This window comes from Artemia franciscana, chromosome 4, assembly GCF_032884065.1.
Source record: "Artemia franciscana chromosome 4, ASM3288406v1, whole genome shotgun sequence".
NCBI lineage: Eukaryota > Metazoa > Arthropoda > Branchiopoda > Anostraca > Artemiidae > Artemia > Artemia franciscana.
The window spans coordinates 38,945,148-38,969,363 of record NC_088866.1 but is presented as its reverse complement, the minus strand read 5'-3'; the positions used below and the strand labels follow the sequence as shown (position 1 = coordinate 38,969,363).

At 35.8% G+C, this 24,216-nt stretch overlaps 1 protein-coding gene and 1 long non-coding RNA gene across 3 annotated transcripts in view; one reads left to right on the top strand and one right to left on the bottom strand.

The window, feature by feature from the left end:
• The window catches only part of LOC136026411 (calcitonin gene-related peptide type 1 receptor-like), a 213,497-nt gene that overhangs the window by 36,547 nt on the left and 152,734 nt on the right, over nt 1-24,216 (top strand). For both annotated transcript variants that reach the window (XM_065702979.1, XM_065702978.1), the window contains exon 3: nt 16,874-16,987. In XM_065702979.1, the coding sequence (XP_065559051.1) occupies nt 16,874-16,987 (114 nt within the window). The remainder of the gene's footprint in view (nt 1-16,873; nt 16,988-24,216) is intronic.
• Nucleotides 1-24,216, bottom strand: part of LOC136026412 (uncharacterized) — a 411,673-nt gene that overhangs the window by 288,911 nt on the left and 98,546 nt on the right. The window lies entirely within an intron of this gene.

The window sequence follows — 24,216 nt, the reverse complement described above, 5'->3', positions numbered from 1 at the left end:
TTTTTGAACATTTGTTCCATGTTAATTTTTCTCTTCGTGAAATTTATGCGTTTATTTGTCTCCACGTGAGACCGGTTTTCCTCATGGAACTTGTGGCATGCTGATTTTTGTTCACGAAATTTAATTTATCTTAATATTGGTCTTCGTGAAACTTCTTATATGTTGATGTATTCTTTTGTGGAACTTAATTCATCATGATATTTTCATCGTCAAATTTGTTACATGTTGATTTGGTCTTACATGCTGGTGAAATATGATGAATGCTGAATTTGTTCGTGAAATTTGTTGCAGATGGATTATTTCTTTTTGGAACTTAATGTATCTTGATTTTGTCTTCGAGAAACTTGTTATATTTTTACTTCTTCTTCATGAAACTTGTCGTAAATCGATTTTTGTCTTCGTGAAAGTTGTAGACTGGTGTTTCTACTCACGAAACGGGTGTTGTTCGTGAAACTATTTGCGTGCTTGTTGTTGTTGGTGAAAGTTAATTTATCTTGATATTTTTTGTCATGAAACTTCTTGTATGATGGTTTATTCTTTTCTTAAACTTAATTTATCATGATATTTTTCTTCGGGAGACTTGTTCTATTTGGACTTTTTTCTTCACAGAACTTAATATATCTTGATTTTTGTATTCGAGGAATTTTTATGAAACTTGATGGATGCTGACTTTTCTCTTCATGAAACTTGTACATTGATTTTTCTTATTGTGGAAGCGGTTTTGTTCGTAGAACTTGTTGCATGCTGATTTCATTCATGAAATTTGGATTGTTTTGACATTTTCTTCGCGAAACTTGTTGTATGTTGTTTTAATCTTTCGTGAAACTTAATTTATCGTGATATTTTGCATCTTGAAGCTTTTTACATGTTGGATTTTTTGTGATGCGTGATACATGCTGATTTTTCTTCGTGAAACTTATTGTATATGTATTATTTCTTCAAGAAACTAAATGTATCTTGATTTGTGTCGTTGAAAAACTTGTTATATTTTTGTTTCTAATTCAGGTACCTTGTTGCAACTTGACTTTTCTCTTCGTGAAAATTTTACTCCTTTTTCTTACATGCTAGTAGATTAGGTTATTTTAATCTAATCTAATCGACCTAACATACACACAGTATGTTAGATCAGGTTAGAGGGCGACACAATCTAACCAAACCTAGAATACTCTGTTTAAGTTAGGTCGGTTAGGTTAGGTTAACATAACCTAACCTGCTGTGATGTAAGAAAAAGGCGAACAAGTTTAACGAAAAGAAAAGACAAATTGCCAAAATTCTTAAGAAGAAGAAATAAAAATTTTACAACTTTCTCGAAGACAGAAACCAAGATACATAAAGTTCCCTGAAGAAATAACCCATATGCAACCTTTTATAAAAGAAAAATTAACATGCATCATGTTTCACGATGAATAATGCAACAAGTTTCCAATAAATCAGCATAAAGCAAGTTTCACGAGGAAAAAATTCAACATATTTTGTGGTTTCACGAACGATAAATCTGCATGCAACAAGATTCAAGAACAAAAAACAGAATGTGAAACAAATGTTTCACAAAGAAAAATATCTAGATCAAATAAGTTTCATGAAAGAAAAAATGAATGTGCATTAAGTTTCACGAAGAAAAACTTAAGAAACAACAAGTTTTACGATGATAAAATCAACAAGCAAAATTTTCACGAAGAAATAATCAATATACAATACGTTTTATTAACAAAAATAATCAATATGCAACTAGTTCCAAGAAGATAAGAAATAACAGAGAATAAGTTTCACAAAGAAAAAAAAAATCAACATACGACATGTTTCACGAAGAAAAAATCAACATAAAACAATTTTCGTGAAGATAAAACAAAAATACAACAAGTTGGACGAAGAAAAAAAAAACAATAAGTTTCAAGAAAAAAATCGACATGCATTTGCCTTGTTTGAAAATTCATAGATAGTCAATTCATTTGAAAAACTATTGGTATATTGAGCCTCCTGCTTCAGAGGAAGTAATGCTCTACGGTTTGGCATTCATTTCTAGAGGTATAAGTAGTCCTACAAAATAAACGGATAACATAGACATTTATTTTAGTCAAAAAGACTGTCCCACAGCAAAGTGGTGTTTTCAGCCATTTTGAGGTGCAAAACAACCATTCTAGACCAAAAAAAAGGTGAAACACCATTGTGTGAAAATTTTAAGAGATCCCATTCATTCGGAACTATCAGAAATCTATACGATTATACAGGCTTGAGTTAAAAGGCAGTAATACCGTACGGTGGCACATTCTTTCCTAAAGGTACAGATACTCCCACAAAATAACGATTAACATGGACATTTATTTTGGCGAAAAAGACTCTCCCACAGCAAAATGGTGTTTTTAGCCATTTTGTGGTGTAAAACAACAGCTCTAGGCAAAAGAAGTCCAAAATACTATAGCGTGAAACTTCTGAGATAGTCAATTGATTTAAAATTATCGAAAAACTATACGCATATTGGACTTCGACTTTCAGAAGCAGTTATGCCGCACTCTGGCGCATTCGTTTCTAAAGCTACTGGTAGTGCTACAAAATAAACGGCTAATGCTATATTTATTTCAGCCAAAAAGACTGTAAAAGAGCCAAGCAATGTTTTCATCCATTTTGAAGTGGAGGACAAAAGTTTAGCCAAAAGAAGGCCAAACTGCTATTGTATGAAAATTCTGAGATAGGCAGTTGATTTATATGTGTCAAAAAACTATACGTATTGAGCCTCGAGTTTCAGAGGCATTAATGGCGTACGACAGTTCATGGGTTTCTAAAGGTACGGGTAGTCCTAAAAGATAACAGTTAACATAGACATTTATTTTCGCCAAAAATGACTGTCCCACAGCAAAGCAGCGTTTTCAGCGAATTTTTGTTGCTAAACAAAAATTCTAAAAAATGAAATCCATAACAACTATTTAGGGAATATTTTGAGACGGTTCAATGATTTAGAATTATCGAAAATGCATGCATATATTGAGCCTTGATCTTCAGAGGCAGTAATACCGTAAGTTTGCACATTTGTTTCTAACGGTGCAGGTAGTCTTACTAAATAACGGTTAACATAGACATTTATTTTAGCGAAAACCAAATCTCCCAAGGCAAAGCAGGGTTTTAGACATTTTGTGGTGAAAAACAACAATTCTAGTCAAAAGTGCGAAAAATTCTGAGACAGTCAGTTGATTTAGAATTTTTAAAAATATACACATATTGAGCCTTCAGTCTCAAAGGCAGCAATACCGTATGATAGTGCATTCGTTTTCAAAAGGTATAGGTTTTCATGCATTTTGTGGTGCAAAACAACAGTTCTATCCAAAAACGGCCGAAAAAGCTATTGTGTGAAAATTTAATATTGTCAATCGATTTATAATTATCGAAAGTCTATACACATATTGAGCTTCGGGTTTCAGAGGCAATAATGTCGTAAGGTGGTGCATTTGTTTTTAAAGATGTAGGTAGTCTTACAAAATAATACTTAACATAGACATTTATTTTAGCCAAAAATAACTGTTACACAGCAAACTGGCGTTTTCAGCCACCTTGTGGTGAATAACCACAATTTTAACTAAAAGAAGTCCGAAATGCTATTGTGTAAAAATTCTTAGATTGCTAATGGATTTAGACATATTGAAAAACTGTACGCATATTGAGCCTCGAGTTTCAGAGGCAGTACTGCCGCATGATAGTGCATTTGTCTTTAAAAGATGAAGGTATTCCTACAAAATGAACAACTAACATAGACATTTATTTTAGCCAAAAAGACTGTCCAGCAGCAAAGCAGTGTTTCAGCCATTTTTGGTGCCAAACTACAATTCCAGCCAAACTAAGGCCATAAAAGCTATTTTATGAATAATTTGATATGGTTAATTTATTTAGAAAGATCAAAAATCCATACACATATTCATCCTCGAGTATCAGAGAAAGTAATACCGTACAGTGGTGCATTCGTTCTTGAAAAGAACAAATAGTCTTATAAAATATACGGGTAAAATAGACATTTATTTAGCTAAAAAGACTATCCCACAGTAAGCGGTGTTTTCAGCCATTTTGTGTTGCAAAACAACAATTCTACCCAAAAGAAAGTCAAAAAGGCTATTGTATGAAAATTCTGAGATAGGCAGTTGATTTATATGTGTCAAAAAACTATACGTATTGAGCCTCGAGTTTCAGAGGCATTAATGGCGTACGACAGTTCATGGGTTTCTAAAGGTACGGGTAGTCCTAAAAGATAACAGTTAACATAGACATTTATTTTCGCCAAAAATGACTGTCCCACAGCAAAGCAGCGTTTTCAGCGAATTTTTGTTGCTAAACAAAAATTCTAAAAAATGAAATCCATAACAACTATTTAGGGAATATTTTGAGACGGTTCAATGATTTAGAATTATCGAAAATGCATGCATATATTGAGCCTTGATCTTCAGAGGCAGTAATGCCGTAAGTTTGCACATTTGTTTCTAACGGTGCAGGTAGTCTTACTAAATAACGGTTAACATAGACATTTATTTTAGCCAAAACCAAATCTCCCAAGGCAAAGCGGGGTTTTAGACATTTTGTGTTGAAAAACAACAATTCTAGTCAAAAGTGCGAAAAATTCTGAGACAGTCAGTTGACTTAGAATTTTTAAAAATATACACATATTGAGCCTTCAGTCTCAAAGGCAGCAATACCGTATGATAGTGCATTCGTTTTCAAAAGGTATAGGTTTTCATGCATTTTGTGGTGCAAAACAACAGTTCTATCCAAAAACGGCCGAAAAAGCTATTGTGTGAAAATTTAATATTATCAATCGATTTATAATTATCGAAAGTCTATACACATATTGAGCTTCGGGTTTCAGAGGCAATAATGTCGTAAGGTGGTGCATTTGTTTTTAAAGATGTAGGTAGTCTTACAAAATAATACTTAACATAGACATTTATTTTAGCCAAAAATAACTGTTACACAGCAAACTGGCGTTTTCAGCCACCTTGTGGTGAATAACCACAATTTTAACTAAAAGAAGTCCGAAATGCTATTGTGTAAAAATTCTTAGATTGCTAATGGATTTAGACATATTGAAAAACTGTACGCATATTGAGCCTCGAGTTTCAGAGGCAGTACTGCCGCATGATAGTGCATTTGTCTTTAAAAGATGAAGGTATTCCTACAAAATGAACAACTAACATAGACATTTATTTTAGCCAAAAAGACTGTCCAGCAGCAAAGCAGTGTTTCAGCCATTTTTTGGTGCCAAACTACAATTCCAGCCAAATTAAGGCCATAAAAGCTATTTTATGAATAATTTGATATGGTTAATTTATTTAGAAAGATCAAAAATCCATACACATATTGATCCTCGAGTATCAGAGAAAGTAATACCGTACAGTGGTGCATTCGTTCTTGAAAAGAACAAATAGTCTTATAAAATATACGGGTAACATAGACATTTATTTAGCTAAAAAGACTATCCCACAGTAAGCGGTGTTTTCAGCCATTTTGTGTTGCAAAACAACAATTCTACCAAAAAGAAAGTCAAAAAGGCTATTGTGTGAAAATTCTGAGATAGATAATTGATTTAATATTATCAAAAATTTATACAAATATTGAACCTCGAGTTTTTTGAGGCCATACGGTAGCTCATTCGTCTTCAAAGATGCAGGTAGTCTTATTAAATAAAGGGCTAACATAGACATTTATATTATCCAAAAAGACTGTCCCACAGCACACACGCATGCGTGATCTTTCTTTTTGATATTTCTGTGAAAATACTGAGATAATCAATTGATTTAGAATGACTAATAAACTAAACGCATATTGAGACTCGAGTTTCAGAAGCAGTAATGCCATGAAGCAGCAAATTCATTTCTAAGAGTACAGGTAATCCTACAAAATCAATTGCTAACATAGACATTTATTTTTGCCAAAAAAGACTGCTCCAAAGCGAACTGGCGTTTTCAGTGATTTTGTGGTGCAACACAAAAATTCTAGTCAATAAAGGTGCAAAAAGCTATTACATGAACATTCTGAGATAGTTAATTGATTTAGGATTATCGAAAAACCATGCACATATTGCAAATCGAGTTTCAGACGCTGTAATGCCTTACGGTATTGCATTCCTTTCTAAAGGTGCAGGTAGTCCAACAAAGTAAACGGATAATATAGACATTTATTTTAGCGAAAAAGACTCTCCCACAGCACACACAATTCCGTGATCTTTTTTCTAGCCAAAAATGCCAAATTCTTTATTTTTGTTTATAGGAGTTTTGTAAAACGTTAATTAAAGTGTGCATAAAACTTCACCTCTAATAAAAAACCCATCTCCTTCTGTAAATTATTTCTAGGATTTTTTAGATTGTCTCTAATATAATTGCCAAATTCGGTGGAATGAAGAGGAAAAGAAAGACTTTTGATCATATATGAAGGTGTATCATATTCTAGTCCTAATGATACTCTCACTTTTATTTGATCTCTTATAGCTTATTCAAGTTGCAATAGATTGAAAGATTCTGTTACAGAAAATACGTTATGAATATGCCCCAATATGATCTGATAACAACCTTAAAAGTATTACTTAACATGCAGGTTTCATATCAACTGTTAACAAGTTCTAATAATCACTTTTTACCCCTGAATGTGAATTATTGCACCCATTTGGGAATACGCAATCCTTTTAATCAATCTAGTAAGCGGGAACAGGAGATTTTCCTTGCGTACAATAGGTTTTCATGCAAAAATTAACAAAAAATCATAATATTGAAAAGGCTTTCATAGTTCACCAGTTTAGCTCTCCATTCCATGGCAGCCCTATCCCTTTCAAATACTAATGTGGACAAAAACTTCTAGATGATAAAGGTTCCTTAAGAAGAAAAGAAAACGCACTAAAAAAAAAATGAGATCTCTTAAAGTATTATGTAACTAACCAAGTGTGCATCCCCATCAGTTACCACTGGAGATTTCCCACTAAACTAACAGACCCTAATGAATCCTATTATCTAACAACCAAAATTAAACAAAACCAATTATATAACAAGCAGCTCCTGGGTGGTTTTCTCACTAGGACCTCCGTTTGAATTGGTTGCTAGGGGTCCCCGTTGGAATCGCTCACTGGAACCCCTGTTGAATTGACTTCTAGGAGCCTTCCGGTGGAAAATGGTCCTATGTTAGGTTATTAGGACTCCCGATGAAAAATGTTGCTAGGAGCCACGGTAGAAAAGGTTGATAGGGGTTCCGATGAAGTCGGATGCTAGGAGTCCCATTGGAATTGGATGCTAGGGTCCCACAGTGAAATTGGATGCTAGGCCCCGAGTGGTTAGGCTAGGGGCTTGGCAAAATTCGTTGGTATGGGCTTTTGTGAAATTATATGCAAGGGCCCCCGGTTGAATTGGTTGTTATGGGCCCCATTGGAACTGGTTTCTAGGGCCCGGTTAGAACTTTCCGCTAGATCCACCACCGTTGGAATTAGTTGCTAGGGGTTCTACTTGAATTGCTTGCCTAGGGGCCCCGTTGGAAAATGTTACTAGAGGACTCCCGCTGGTAAAGTTTGCTAGGGGCCGCGGCATCTCAAAATTCCCCACAAGCTGGCCCTGAAGTTTTTCCTGGCCCTTTTAGAATTTTTAATTAATCAAAGAAAATAACTCTCTATTATGTAACAACCAAACTTTATAATGTAACAAAAAAAGAAATCCTGATTTGGCGGGGACCCTAAAGATTTTTCCTGCCTCTCGTAGGTTTTTTAAGAAAAAAAATACTCTCGGTTATGTAAAACACAAACCCCATTGTGTAAAAACCAAAGGAATCACTAAGTAAAGATGTCCTGGGTCTCGTAGACTTTAAAAACAAAAGTAAACAAAGCCTAATATGTAAGGGATACCTGCATCTCGAAAAGGAAACTCCCTACTATTTAACATGCACCTGCATCTTCTAAAAATATTCCCTATTACGTAACACGCACCTGTGTCTTGAAGAAAGCATTCTCCATTACATAACACCATAAGTAAACAAACCCTATTGTGTAACAAGCAACAAGCCTATGACGTAGGTGTGCTATGTCGTTACAGGTAAGCTAAGTATTGCGCTGGTGCGCGTAATAATATCTCGGTGGGCTAGTATCTCCACGTCTAACCTCCATGTATCTCTTTAAACGATTAGAGGGGATACTACTGTGGTTTTTGTTCAGCGATTCACTTTTCCGCTCTACAGCGAAGAGCCAAATAATACACGTTTCCAATAGCAATTTTCATGAATTGAAAACTGGCTACTTCCATTTACCAACTGGTTGTAGTTGCTGTTCTCTAAAATGATTTCAGCAAATCCCCTTTAGCTAGTATGCTAGAGGGAAATTACATATTTTCCAACAGGAGTCTCCATGAATACCTAGCTGGCTACTTTGATTTATCAACTCACTGTTGTTCTTGTTTCAAAATGAGCTGAAACTAAGATGAGTGGGACTGACCCCAGCAGTGGTGGGGCTCCAGTTTCCTTTCCCTCCATGGGAGTTATACTAGTGGAGCCACTAACCCCTCAAGACTTTATTACGCGCACCTGGGTCTTACAAAATAGTATAGTGCACTTGTACGTTATGTAATGGTGTAGTAAACCTTATTGTCATGGTATCTCAAGGTCCGCTGGTCAAGCGGGGAAGCTAACATAATACAGAGTGTTTACGTATCTTGAGGAGGATGTAATCTTGCTTGACTTGGTAGATTTATTGAGGATGACGCAATCTCGCATGACTTGTTACAGTCAATTGAGTGCTACGTAATGATAGCGCAGAAAGTGGATGTTACGTAATCACGGCGCACACATGAGTTCTATGTAATGACAGCACATATGTGGGCTATAACATAAAAGGGAGTGTTTTTTCTTTAATTACTTAAAAAACATACGAGGGCTAAAGAAAAACTTTTAGGGCCCACCAACCAAAATGCAAGCGCGTACATTCCGTAATAGTTTTTTCTTTGAGTACTTGAGATCAATACCATCGGGGCCAAAGCAACCAATTCCAAGGCAGGCCCTGAGCAATTCTACTGGTACCCTAGCAATCCATGCCGACGGGGGTCCTAGCAACAAATTAGAACGGGCACCCTAGCAGTCAATTCCAACAGAGCCATAAAACATATATCCACCTGGGCCCCTGCATCCAATTTCACCGATTGCTTAGCAACCAATTCCAACGGGGGCTTCGCTAGTCAACTGGGAAGTCCAGAATTATACTGAAGACGGCACACACATGGATGTTACGTTATTGAAGTAACAAAAAAACGTCTAGAAGAAAAAGAAACGTCTCAAAGAAAAAATGTGTCAAAGAAAAAGTAAATTTTCAAAGTTAAAAGGAAAACGTCACAAAAAAAGCCGTGAACAAAAAAATATCTCGGAGAAAAAAAGGTCAAAGAGAAAAAAGGTCAAGAAGAAAGAAATGTCTCGAAGTTGAAAAAAGTCACAAAGACAAAACTACGTTGATAAGTTAAAAATAGCATGACAAAGAAAAAGATCTGGAAGTTAAATATAACATCACGAAGAAAAACTTCTTGAAGTTTAAAAAACATCTTGAAGTTGAAAAACAAACGACAAACTTCACAAAGAAAAAAATAGACCACACAGTGTCAGATACAAAAACACACAAATGCAGATGCAGGCACAGGCAGATACACGCTCAGACATAAAGGTAGAGGGAGAGAGAGAGAAAAAAAACACCCATACAAATACACAGAGTCAGACATTAGAACATCTAAAGAAGAACACAGAGACAGAAAAACAGACGCTCAGGCACACGAGCACACGCAGAGAGTGACAGAAACACACAAAGAAATAGACATAAAACACACAAAGACTCATATAAAGACATGCAAACAGACGCTAAGACGTATAGAAACGGAGAGAGAGAGAGAGAGAGAGAGAGAGAGAGAGAGAGAGAGGAGAGAGAGAGAGAGAGAGAGAGAGAGAGAGAGAGAGAGAGAGAGAGAGAGAGAGAGAGAGAGAGAGAGAGAGAGAGAGAGAGAGAGAGAGAGAGAGAGAGAGAGAGAGAGAGAGAGAGAGAGAGAGAGAGAGAGAGACAGAGAGAGACAGAGACAGGCAAAAACACCGTCAGACACACAGGCACGGTAAGAGAGAGACAACACGATGAGAGAGATATGGGCCGCCATCTAACGAAACTTAAGTTAACCTAACCTACCCTGTGTCGGTTAAGTAAACCTAACGAACTAGCATGCAAAAAAGGCTGAATTCTCAAAAACAGTGCAAGTTTGCTTGAAATACAAATAAAACTTAATTGTTTTTCTAGCTTTTTTGTGTCTGTCTGTGCTTGTGTGCCTTACTCTTTGGGTTTGTATGTGTTGTTAGATCTCTGTATCTCTGTATGTCTGTCTGTCTGTCTGTCTGTCTGTCTGTCTGTCTGTCTGTCTGTCTGTCTCTCTCTCTCTCTCTCTCTCTCTCTCTCTCTCTCTCTCTCTCTCTCTCTCTCTCTCTCTCTCTCTCTCTCTCTCTCTCTCTCTCTCTCTCTCTCTGTGCCTTTTGTTTGAGCGTATGATTGTCTGTGACCGGGTCTGTCTTTGTATGCTTGTTTTTCTGACTCTATTTGTATTTGCGTTTGTTTTTCGTCTCTCTATGATGATGTCTGTGTGTCGGAGCGTCTTTTTCTTTATCTCTGTGTCTGTCTTTATGTGTTTGTGTGTCTGACTTTGTGTATTTGCATATGTTTTTGTCTATCTCTCTCTCCCTCTGCTTATGTCTCTGAGTGTCTGTTTGCCTTTCACTGTGTTTGTCTATTTGTGTTTGAGTATCAGACTCTGTGTATCTGTTTGTCCATTTGTCTCTTTCTATCTATGTGTAAGTGTGGCTGTTTTTCTGTCTCTGTGTCTGTCTTTGTGTGTCTGAATCTGTGTTTGTCACCCTCTCACCGTGCCTGTAATTATGAGTGTCTGTTTGTGTGTCTGTGTCTGTCTTTTTGTGTCTAACTCTGTATGTTTGTGTATTCCTTTTCTCTCTCTCTGACCATGTCTAACAGTCTGACTGTGTGTTCGCCTGTCTTTGTGTTTGTGCTTCTCTCTCTGTGTTTTTTTGTCTGTCTTTCTCTCACTGGGCCTTTTTGCTTGTCTCTATGTATCGTCTTTGTGTGTTTGTATGCCTTAATCTGTGTGTTTGTTTGTGTTCTTTGTCTCTTTCTCACATTGGCTATGTGTTTGTGTGTCTGACTTTGTGTGTATGTGTGTGTTTTTGTCTCTTTCCCACCGTGCCTGTGTTACTGAATTTTTGTTTGTATCTCTGTCTTTTTTGTGTTTTGGTGTTTCTGGCTATGTTTGTGTGTGTGTTTGCCATTCTCTCTCTCTCACCATGCCTAAGAGTCTGCCTGTGTCTTTGCCTCTCTTCGTGTCTGCGTATTTATGCGTCTCTCTGTATGTTTTGTCTCTCTTTTTCTCACTGTGTCTTTGTGCTTGTCTGTTTTTGTGTTTGTGTTTGTGTGTTTGTCTGACTCTGTGTGTTTTTGCTTGTTTTATCTCTCTTTCTCTCTCAATTTGCCTGTGTGCATGACTGTGTGTTAGCCTGTCCGTGTGTCTGACTTTGTGTCTTTGTTTGTCTGTCTCTGCGTGTGTGTTTGTGTCTTTTGTATCTCGAGAAAGGGACATACAAAAAGACAAAAAACACACAGAGTCAGACAAACAAATACCCAAAAATAGGCATAGAAACAAAAAGGCACATAGGCAAATTGAGAGAGAAAGAGGGAGAGAGACAAAACACACAGTTATACATACAAACACGCAAAGACAAACACAAAGACGGGCAAACACACAGACAGACATACAGGAACGGTGAGAAAGACAAAAACACACACAAACACACAGAGTCAGACGCACGAACACACAAAGGCAGACACAGAGACAGCCAAAGACACCGTCCGACACACAGGAACGGTGAGAGAGAGACAAAAACGATGAGAGAGATATGGGCTGCCATCTAACGTAACACAAGCTAACCTAACCTACCCTGTGTTGGTTAAGTAAACCTAACTTACTAGCATGCCAAAAAAGGCTGAATCTTTAAAAACACTGCAAGTTTGCTTGAAATACCCATATAAATGACATTGATTTTCTAGCTTTTTTGTGTCTGTCTTTGTTTGTGTGCCTTACTCTTTGGGTTTGTGTGTGTTGTTGGATCTCTGTCTCTCTCTCTCTCTCTCTCTCTCTCTCTCTCTCTCTTTCTGTCTGTCTGTCTGTCTGTCTGTCTGTCTGTCTGTCTGTCTGTCTGTCTGTCTGTCTGTCTGTCTCTCTCTCTCTCTCTCTCTATCTCTTTTTTTCTCTCTCTCTATATCTCCCCCCCTCTCTCTCTGTCTTCTCTATCTCTTTTTTTCTCTCTCTCTATATCTCCCCCCCCTCTCTCTCTGTCTCTGTATCTCTGTCTTTCTGTCTCTCTTTCTCTCTCTCTCTCTCTCTCTCTCTTTCTCTCTCTCTCTCTGTGCTTTTGTGTTTGAGTGTATGTTTGTCTGTGACCGGGTCTGTCTTTGTATGATTGTGTGTCTGACTCTATGTGTATTAGCGTGTGTTTTTTGTCTCTCGATGATAATGTATGTATGTCAGAGCGTCTTTTTGTTTATCTCTTTGTCTCTCTTTATGTGATTGTGTATCTGACTTTGTATATCTGCATGTGTTTTTGTATCTCTCTCTCTCCCTGTACTTGTGTCTCTGAGAGTCTGTTTGCCTTTCAGTGTGTTTGTCTATTGGTGTTCGACAATCTGACTCTGTTTGTCTGTTTGTCCTTTTGTCTCTCTCTATCTCTGTGAATGTGCGGCTGTTTTTCTGTCTCTGTGTCTGACTTTGTTTGTCCAAATCTGTGTTTGTCATTCTCTCACCGTGCCTTTGTGTCTTTTCGTCTATCTGTGTCTGTCTTTTTGCGTTTTTGTGTCTAACTCTGTATGTTTGTGTTTTTTTCTCTTTCTGACCATGCCTAAGAGTCTGACTGTATGTTTGCCAGTCTTTGTGTTTGTGTTTCTCTCTCTGTGTTTTTTGTCTCTCTTTTTCTCACTGTGCCTTTGTGCTTGTATCTCTGTATCTGTCTTTGTATATTTGTATGCCTGAATCTGTATGTTTATTTTTGTTCTTTGTCTCTTTCTCACCTTAGATATGTGTTTATGTGTCTGACTTTGTGTGTTATGTGTGTGATTTGTCTCTTTCCCACCGTGCCTGTGCTACTGAATTTCTGTTTGTATGTTTCACTGTCCGTCTTTGTGTTTTGGTGTTTCTGGCTATGTTTGTGTGTGTGTTTCTCTCCCTGTCTCTCTCACCATGCCTAAGAGTCTTACTGTGTCTTTGCCTCTCTTTGTGTCTGTGTTTGTGTGCGTCTCTCTCTCTGTGTTAGTGTTTGTTTTATATATATATATATATATATCTCTCTCTCTCTCTCTCTCTCTCTCTCTCTCTCTCTCTCTCTCTCTCTCTCTCTCTCTCTCTCTCTCTCTCTCTCTCATTTTGACTTTTTGTGAGGTTGTGTGTTTGCCTGTCCGTGTGTCTGTCTTTGTATGTTTTTCGTCTGACTCTGTCTGTTTGTGTGTGTTTTTGTCTCTAGCACTGTTCCTGTTTGTTTGACTGTGCGTTTGCCTGTTTTTTCCTCTCTCTTTGTGTGGTTGTCTGTATGATTCTTAGTGTTTGTGTTTTGTTTGTCTCTCTTTCACCATGCCTATGTGTCTGATTGTTTGTTTACGGCCTCTTTGTGTTTTTGCATGAATCTATGTGTTTATGTGTGTTTTTTGTATCTCTCTCTCACCTTGCCTATGTGTTTGTGTGTCTTACTTTGTGTGTTTGTGCGTGTTTTTGTCTCTTTTCCACCGTGACTGTGTGACTGAGCTTCTGTTTGCATGTCTCAATGTTGTCTTTGTGTTTTGGTGTGTCTGGCTATGTGTAAATGACTTCGAAGACAAAACCGCCTTTCCATAACAGTAAATAAAAGTTCAAATACGGATAAAAATCTTTTTAATAGAGAGTAATAAAATTCACAAAAATAGTAGATATTTCGGTCACATATTCATTGACTGTCATTAGTAGTAATACGTCATCAATATTATTACTGATGACGGTCACTGTAGACGTGATTGAAATATCTATTTTTTTGTGAAATTCTTACAGTCTATTAAAAGGATTTTATCCCTATTTGAATTCGTATTTACTGACTCTGTATGTGTATGTGTTCTTTTTTTCTCTCTCTCTCTCTCTCTCTAAGTGCTTGTGTGTCTTAGTGTCTGTTCTCCTGTGTGTTTATTTGTGTTTGGGTTTGTATGTGTCTAACTCTGTGTATTTATGGGGGTGTTTTTGTCTCTCTCTCTGCCTGTATGTTAGAGCATATTTTTCTCATGTCCCGGTATTTGTCTTTGTATGTTATTGTATCTGACTCTGTATTTTGTCTCTCTGTCCCTGCGCATGTGTGTCTGAGCATGCATTTTTCACTTTGCGATATTTTTTCTTCTTGACGAGTTTTTTTTAACTTCATTATGTTTTTTTTAACTTCGAGCCATTTTTGTGGTGTTTTTTAGCTTAGAGATCGATCTTTTTTCTGACGTTTTTTCTTCGAGACTTTTTTCTTATCTTCGCGATGTTTTTTCCTCGTAAATTTTTTTAAACTTCGAGACGTGCTTTATTCTTTGTGACATTTTTTTCTTCGAGACATTTTTGAAAACTTTCAGACGTGTTTTTTTGTAACGTTTTTTCCTTTGAGACGTTTTCCTAACTTCGATAAGTTTTCCTTCGTGATGTTTTTATTCTTTGTGACTTTTTCCTCCAGACGTTTTTTTCGCAATATTTTTTTCTTCGTGAATTTTTTTAGGCTCAAAACTCTGCTTAATCTTTGGTGTGTTTTTTTAAAACTTTCTTGAGCTTCGAAACAATTTTCTTCCTGACGTTTTTTTGAGACGTTATTTTCTTCAGAATTTTTTTCTTCGTGATGTTTTTTTGTAAGTGTTTTGCCTTCGAGATGTTTTTACTTAAATAGCATAATATCCACTTTTGGGCCATCTTCAGTTGCAACGGATGGTTTCCCACTTGACTAGCACGAGCCTCCGTCGGAATTGGTTGCTAGGAGGCTGGGAAATTGGAAGCAAGGGTCTCGTTGGAATTGAATGCTAGGGCCCCGGAGGATTTTACTTCTAGGGCACCCGTTTGGAGTGCGTTGCTAGGGCCTCCGTTGGAATTAGTTTTTAGGCCCCTGTTGGAATTTGTAGCTAAAAACCGGTGGAACTGCTTGCTTGGGCCCCGTTGGAATTGGTTGCCAGGGTCACTAGTGGAATTAATTTCGAAGGCCCTGTTGAAATTGGCTTCTAGGGCCCCGGTGAAACTGCTTGCTAGGGTCCCTTTTGCAATTGGTTGCAAGGTTCTGGTGTTTAGAAAGTTCCCCCACATGCGGGCCCTTAAGGATTTTCTACTACATCCTTGGGTTTTCAAGTAATCAAAGAAAGAATTATCACGTAACGCCCACGTTTTGCATCTTCATTGGCGGACCCTGAAGGTTTTTTCTCTAGCCCTCGTAGGATGTTTAAGTAATCAAAGAAAAAACACATCCTATTATGCAACAGCCCACGTATGCGCCGTCATTTCAAAACACTCATGTGTATAACGTTATTACTTAAGAAACCGTGTGTACACCGTCAATATGTAACACCCACGTGTGCACTGTTCCCACATACAACCGGAAATTTTTCGCTTGACTATAACAAGTCACACGAGATTTCGTCCTCCTCAATAAATCTACCAAGTCCCACAAGATTACAGCATCCTCATTATAGGTAAACACTCCCTATTCTGTAGGCTTCTCCGTTTGACTAGCAGACCTTGAGAGTTAACAAGTAACGCAATATTAACAAACAGGTGTAGCCTAATTTACCATGACAGTCAGGTGTACTATACCATTACATAACAAACAAGTACACTAAACTATTGCGTAAAACCCAGGCGCGCGTAATAACGTCTTGAGGGGTTGGTAACTCCAATAATATACCCCCTATGGTTGTAATGGAAACTAGACCCCCATCACTTCTGACGCCCCCCAGCCATGCCTTCTGAATACCAGAAAAAATTTACTTTACTGAAAACGAAACACATTTTAAATATTTTCACTTTTTTAACTTTTAAAAATCTAAAATTAATGAGACTGTTTAGAAAAAAATCAGTATATGTATATTAAAGTGTTAATTCACATAAATTTTATTTTGATTTAATGATCTTGTTTATGATTTTTTTTATGTTTTGATAAATAGCAAAACTCAGCTAGAAATAAAGATTGTTTTTAGCGACATGAAAATTGTGTCCTGGTCTTCAGAAGGCGATTGGGGGGGGGGGGTTAGCCCACTCATCGTAGTTTTACTCGTTTTGAGTTTGACTCGGTTATTTATTGTACTTTCTGTTAGTTTTTGGTTTTCTTTAATTTATTGATGTTGTTTTGGTAGTTTTACTCTTTGAAAATAGTTTTACTTTATTTCTGCTCATTTTTAGTTTAATACAGCTGTTTACATTTTTTGGAAAACTTATTTCGTGGAAAAAGTTTTTAAGGTAAATGTTGACCCAAAAGAAATGCTGTATTATGACGCTTGACATGTTTTGTTTGATATGTAAGGAAATGTTGTTTAATTTTTCGATCTTTTATTTTTCTTTTCAAAATAGGCAAATGGTGAATGTTTGTCTAAGTCTATATTGAGGTTTCTGGTCGAGAATAACGCATTCCAGCACGTCGTCCGCATTATAGGTGGCTTGAAGTAAAACTTGTATATTTTTTCTTCCTATGAATGATCTCTATTTATATTTGCAATTCAAGATCCTTTTCGCAGATATAAACAGTATCATGGCTTGTTGACATCCTAAATGAGAGGGTCTGTATTCATTCATACTTTTTTGCAAAGTCTTTATTTCTCTTGCAGATGTTGTCTACTGTCCAGGAATTTTTGACGGTTGGGCATGCTGGAACAGCACACCTGCAGGTGTAGTAGCATATCAACGCTGTCCCTTCTATGTCACAGGGTTTACACCGAGAAGTTAGTAGCTTTTTACTGTATTTTCTTAATAAAGGCCTACTCATAATGGGATTTAGCTCACACCAACATTCAGCTGATGCTAAAATTTGGCTAACATTAAGTCTTAGGTTTATGGTTTAACCTAACTTGGCTAACATTAAGTCTTAGGTTTAACATTAAGTCTTTGGTTTAACATTAAGTCTTTGGTTTAACATTAAGTCTTAGGTTTATCATCGTAACAAGGTTTATGTATCTAGGTAGTTTTCATTGATTCCGATAGAAGATTTGAATACAGAATCTGATTAGGTATCCTTATTCTTAAAATCTTATATAGTTTTAAATACATTTTAGCTGCTGATATATATATATATATATATAAATATACATATATATATATATATATATATATATATATATATATATATATATATATATATATATATATATATATATATATATATGTATATATATATATATATATATATATATATATATATATATATATATATATATATATATATATATATATATATATATATATATATATATGGCTGCAGCAATACTGAAGCTTGCAGCCAGACTTGATTTTGAACAAAGTAAATCTGCTCCGAAATTCTACTGGAAGTGTGAAAACACAGAAGAAGAGCAAAGGCAATTTATGAGGGAGCTTAACAAGGGACCACCAACACGAATTACTATCACGATGTAGAAATAGCACCTCCAAGCTACCATCGTGATGTTGGATCTTTTCTTGATGGAATCTTACAAAACAGGTGGATTAGACAGTGCCATGTGTGGTATGTCATGGACGGTACCATGTCCATGTCGTGTCAGGGACACGCGTCATGGATGGCGCCATGATGTGTGGCATTCCATCGCTTTACATTTTCAGCAGTGTCCGGAGGAGAATGGATATCAGTTTGAGAACTTATTTTTTGAGACATAATTGAGTTATCAGCTGATAAAATATGTATATTTTACCATGAACTTCCAAAATCTGGTTAATTTTGATATTCTCCAGTGAACGTTCAAAATTCCCTTTTCCCTGCCTGGATTCAATTAGCTTTGCGATCCAGCTTTTTCAGTCTTATGCAAGCTATGATGGTAAAAGTTAAAGTTAGGTTAGATTATCACAGTTCAGGTTAGGTTAAGTTAGATTAAATATAAAAAAACTAGTTTTTTTTTAGCTGAAAGTAAGCAGCGACATTAGAACTTAAAATAACAGAAATTACTTCGTATATGAAAGGGGCTGCTTCCTCATCAACGCCCCCGCTCTTTAAGCTAAACTTTTTCACTGTTTTAAAAAGAAGAGTTGAGAGAAAGAGTCAAACTTTAGCGTAAAGAGCGGGGCGTTGATGAGGAAGCAGCCCCTTTCATATACGAAGTAATTTCTGTTAGTTTTAAGTTTTAATGTCGCTACTTACTTTCAGCTAAAAAAACTTGTTTTTTTTTTATTTAATTTCTGAACGTTTTTGAATCAATGCATGTTTTGATTTTGGCTCTCCGCAGAGGAATAATTAACACGAAATTTGCAAGTTTTTTTTTTGCTAAATGGCTTTCTCTTAGTTTCGATCGAATGATTTTGAGAAAAAAAGGAACGGTGGAGGAAGCCTAGTTGCCCTGCGATTTCTTGGTTACTTAAAAAGGCAACTAGAACTTTTAATTTTCTACAAATATTTTTATTAGTAAAAGATAAACATAACTTATAAATTAGCTTACGTAACGAACTTTTGTAATCAGATGTTTTATTACATATATGAGGGGTTCATCCCCTCGTCAGTACCTCGCTCTTTATACTAAAGATTAATTTTGTCCCAATTCATTAAGAATGACCCCTGAATCATAAATAGTTGAAATCATTAAAAATACTTTAATGTAAAGAGAGAGGTATTAGGAGGAGGTGAGCACCTCATATGCGTAATAATTTCTGTTCGTTTTAAGTTTTAATGCTGCGCCTTACTTCCAGTTGAAAAAACTTTTTATATTTATTTTTTCATTGTTTTTTTTAAATAATACTAGAAAATCCTGCACTCCCTTCATGGAAATTTTCTTCCCCCATGACAAATTCATCGATGGAAAGTGCCCCCAACATATTCAACCCCTCCCCCAACCAAAAAATCATCCCCCTGAAAACGTCTGTACACTTCCCAATAAGCATTATTATATGTAAGCACTGGTCAAAGTTTGTAACTTGTAGCCCCTTCCACGGGGACTGTGGGGGAGTAAGTCGTCCCCAAAGACATAGTTATAAGGTTTTTCGACTACGTTGAATAAAATGGCTATCTCAGAATTTTGATCCGTTGACTTTGGAAAAAAATTAGCGTGGGAGGGGGCCTAGGTGCCCTCCAATTTTTTTTGTCACTTAAAAGGGGCACTAGAACTTTTGATTTTCGTTAGAATGAGCCCTCTAGCAAGATTCTAGGACCACTGGGTTGATACGATGACCCCTGGGAAAAAAAAACAAATAAACAAATAAACACGCATCCGCGATCTGCCTTCTGGCAAAAATACAAAATTCCACATTTTTGTAGATAGGAGCTTGAAACTTCTACAATAGGGTTCTCTGATACGCTGAATCTGATGGTATGATTTCGTTAAGATTCTATGACTTTTAGGGGGTGTTTCCCCCTATTTTCTAAAATAAGGCAAATTTTCTCAGGCTCGTAACTTTTGATGGGTAAGACTAAACTTGATGAAACTTATATATTTAAAATCATAAGTAAAATGCGACTCTTTTGTTGTAGCTATTGGTATCAAAATTCCATTTTTTAGAGTTTTAGTTACTATTGAGCCGGGTCGCTCCTTACTACAGTTCGTTACCAAAAACTGTTTGATTTGGTTATGTTAAATTTTGTTATAAATATCAGAAATGGGTTAAAGACCTAAGCTAACACAACCCAACCTAACCTAATCAAAATTAATCCAACCTAACTTGTTATTATCAAACCTTGCAGGAAACTGAAAATTTTCACTGGCAGTACGACTAAATCCAATGAAAAAAAAAAAGGATTTCGGACATTCACTGGGGAATGTCGACATTTATTAGCACACCATGTGTATCTATTGCCTAAGGATTAATAATGAAATTCACAACCAAGCTGGGGTTCGCTAAGTTAAAAAAGAAGTTCAAATGAATTTAACTTATAAGCTAGCTGGTGCTAGTAGCTAAATTAATTATGAAAGATTCTGGTGCTTATATTCAATTTTGCATTCGCTAAATCTTATTGTTAATATGCTTTTAGCCAAATTACAAAATATCTGGACCAGAGCTCGATTTATATGCCGTTTGGTCTTGTGTGAATGAATTGGGTGTGACCTTGCAACTCTCTCCTTTTCCCTCTGAAGTCCAAGACTTATTTTTTTTTTTTTATAAATGTTGTTTATTATATTACTAATGGATTTTGTATGCTAGTCGACAGGGCTTAGACTTAAACTTTATGCAGCCAACTAAGTGAAAACAGCAAATTTATACAAAACTGATTTAGTCTCATTCTATTTCATATAAAAGGGAAAGCAAAAAGGGAAAGCAATGAAAATACTGTATGCCTGCTTTAATGTTCCCACAAAAAGTCTGCTTCACAGAAATTTTGCCATGAAAAATGATTTGCTGCCTAATCATGGACATCAAACACGACATACAATGATTTCCTCCCCAAAATTTGTTCAAACCTCAATTCAATTGCTTTCACCCGTAAGTACACTTTTTTGCGCTACAAAATTGAAAACCCAGCTAGGCTGGTGGTATTTTTCTGATGAGCGCTTTGTCTGGAGCTATACGATAAAATTTTTTTGGAATAAGAGTGAGCAAATATCTCTTAAAATTTTCAATGGGTTCCCTATCTTAACTAAATTTACAGCAGGTAATATCTACTGAGACTATTTCCTACTCTGAATCGTAAAAAGTAACACTCTACTTTATTTTGTACACCATGTTTTTGTACACTCTACACCATGTTATTTTGTACACCATTTTTATAACCATGTTATTTGTACACCATTTTTGTTCACCATGTTATTTTGTACACTCTACATCTTTTGTACACCATGATAGGAATGAAAGTGAGCAAGTTAACCTGTCTTTAGCTAATACTTGCAAAGCTACAAGGTCGTTAGTACAGTAAATTTTCATTGACACGAATCGTTTCAAGTAATGAATGCAATTAGTTGAAGTGTTTATAATTTGGCAGTACTTTTTTTTTCTTTTATCCCTTGTTTTTTTAATGCATTTGCTGTGGTTTGTTCTCTTTTTGTATTATCTGAGTTATTCTTATTAATTTACATTGTAGCTGTGAAATACTGGTTTTTCGGTTCGGTTACTAAATTCTACTACTATACTGTCAACAATTCACGGCAGCACCAAGCCGCATGAGGCCAACACAGCTATGCACTGTCCTCCTCCATAACAACTAATTCAATGCCCCCCTCTTTACGCCTTCCTACGAAGTTCCCGTTTTCCTCAAATATGTCCTTGCGACTTCCTCCCACCCCCAGCCGGGAACGACCTGCTTTTCGTTTGGCCCTATATGGTTGGCCGACAAGAACAGTCTTTGGCAATCTGTCATTCTTAATCTGCAGAACGTGCCCTAACCATCTCAATCTTTCTCTTATTATAGCCAAAGAAAGGTGTATTGGACCTCACTTTACGCACAGCCTACTATTTGATTATTGTCTACTATCCGTAGGCTGGAAGGGAGAGGATGTGTCGACCTAAGTAAATATAATAAAGACTAGTATATTTAAAAAGAATGAAAGTAAAGATATATTTCAAGACATGAAACACGCAGAAATTACTCTGTATACGAGGAGGGGACTGCCTCCGCTATTTGGGGTAAAGTCTTATAATCCCAAAATGAAAGCAGTTATTAATACAAAATTTATTGTTGCAACATTTGTAGAACTAAAAATGATATGTGTCTTGAACAGTCTTGGAAAGAACTAATAAAATAAAACTGGATATTTGATATATAATGATTTTAATTATTGAAAGCTCATCAGTTCAAAATTTTATTTCACTATAGTTTTTATTTTCAGTTTTAATGCTGTAAAACTGGAAAAAAATTTATAATATAATTCGCTCTCAGCGAGACGTCAATGACGCATTAAGCTTTAGACTTTTACAATTAGGGGGGGGGGGTGGCAGTAGCCAATCTATTGTTTTTTAGCGAAACCATATTTGTCTTGAACAGTACTGGAAAAAAAAAAATTAAACTGAATATTTGATACAAAATAATATTAATTGCTGAGCGGTTGTGAGTTCAAAATGTAATTCTACTGTAATTTTTATTCTTATTTTCAATGTTAAGTACATAAGAAAATATTTGTACTATAATTCGCTTTTATCAAAAGCGCCAATGACGCAGTGGGTTTTAGACTTTTACAGTTAGGGAAGGAGGGATTACCCAAACTCTTCTTTGTTGTGGTTCTTGTTTGTATTAAGCTTGATTTGAATATTCAATTTAAGTTTTACTCGTTTAAGATTTATTTATTCCTTTATATTAGTACCTGTTGCATGTTTGTTCGCTATGATTGTTTATTTAATTTATATTCGCATTGGGTTTTATTTATACTTCAATAGTAAAATATTTTTGTTTATTTTAAGCTTGATTTGAATATTCAGTTTAAGCTGCACTCATTTCAATAATTATTTAATCATTTACATTAGTATCTGTTGTATTATTTTTGCTAGGACTGTTTATTTAATTTCTGTTCGTTTTGGTTTTCGTTTGTTCTTTAATGGTAATTGTTGGTCGTTTTGAATTTGAATTATTGTAGCTTTTTACTTCTTCTGAGTTTACTATGGCCTTTACCTATCTTTACAACTTATCTTTCGGAAAGTTCCTTTAAATAATTTCTGTTCGTTTTTGGTTGCCAAAAATCCGAATTTTTCAAAATTCCCTATTCCCATATATATATATATATATATATATATATATATATATATATATATATATATATATATATATATATATATATATATATATATATATATATATATATATATATATATATATAGATGTTCCAATTATTAGGAATTCATGATAGTATTCCAGTAACGTTACACGTTGTATAAAAGGTTAATACCCTTACATCAAACAGTTCGTGGTAACGAACTGTAGTAAGGAACGATCCGGCTCAATAGTAACCAAATCAAAAATAGAATTTTATTATCAATAGTTAAATCAAAGAATCGCATTTTAATGCTGATTTTAAATATATAAGTTTCATCAAGTTTAGTCTTACCCGTCAAAAGTTACGAGCCTGAAGAAAATTTGCCTTATTTTAGAAAATAGGGGAAAACAACCATTGAAAGTCCTACAATCTTAACGAAAATCACACTATCAGATTCAGAGTATCAGAGAACCCTAATGTAGAAGTTTCAAGCTCATATCTATAAAATGTGGAATTTCGCATTTTTTGCCAGAAGACAGCTCACAGATGCGTGTTTATTTTCTTTTTCTTTTTTTTCCCAGGGGTGATCATATCGACTCAGTGGTCCTAGAATGTCGCAAAAGGACCCATTCTAAAGGAAATTAAAAGTTCTAGTGCCCTATTTAAGTGGCCAAAAAATCAGAGGGCACCTAGGCCCCCTCCCACGCTCATCTTTTCCCAAAGTCACTGGATCAAAATTCTGAGATAGTAATTTTATTCACCATAGTAAAAACACCTAATAACTATGTCTTTAGGAACAACTTACCCCCAAAGTCCCCGCGGGAGGGGCTGCAAGTTACAAGGGGCTACAATTTTGTAGATAGGAACTTAAAACTTCAACAGTAGCGTTCTCTAATACGCTGAATGCGATGATGTGATTTTTGTTTAGATTCTATGACTTTTAGTGGGTGTTTCCCCCTATTTTCCAAAATAAGGCATATTTTCTCAGGCTCGTAACTTTTTATATATAAGACTAAATTTGATTAAACTTATATATTTAAAAATCGTCATAAAAATGCGACTCTTCTGATGTATCTATTAGTATTAAAATTCCGTTTTTTAGAGTTTCGTTTATTATTGAGCCGGGTCGCTCCTTTACAGTTCGTTACCACGAACCGTTTGCTGTTTATATGTTAGCATATGAATCGAAAACCTTAAGGAATATGACGTTATCTGCGCTTATTTGGTGTTTCAATTACAAATAAGAAAATTTGACGAGTTATTGAAGTTTTGATTAGATATTAGAAGTAAAGATTAAAACTATTAGAAAATTTCCCAGGGCGGATACGCCCCCCCCCCGACTCCCAGCCGACTTCAATCAT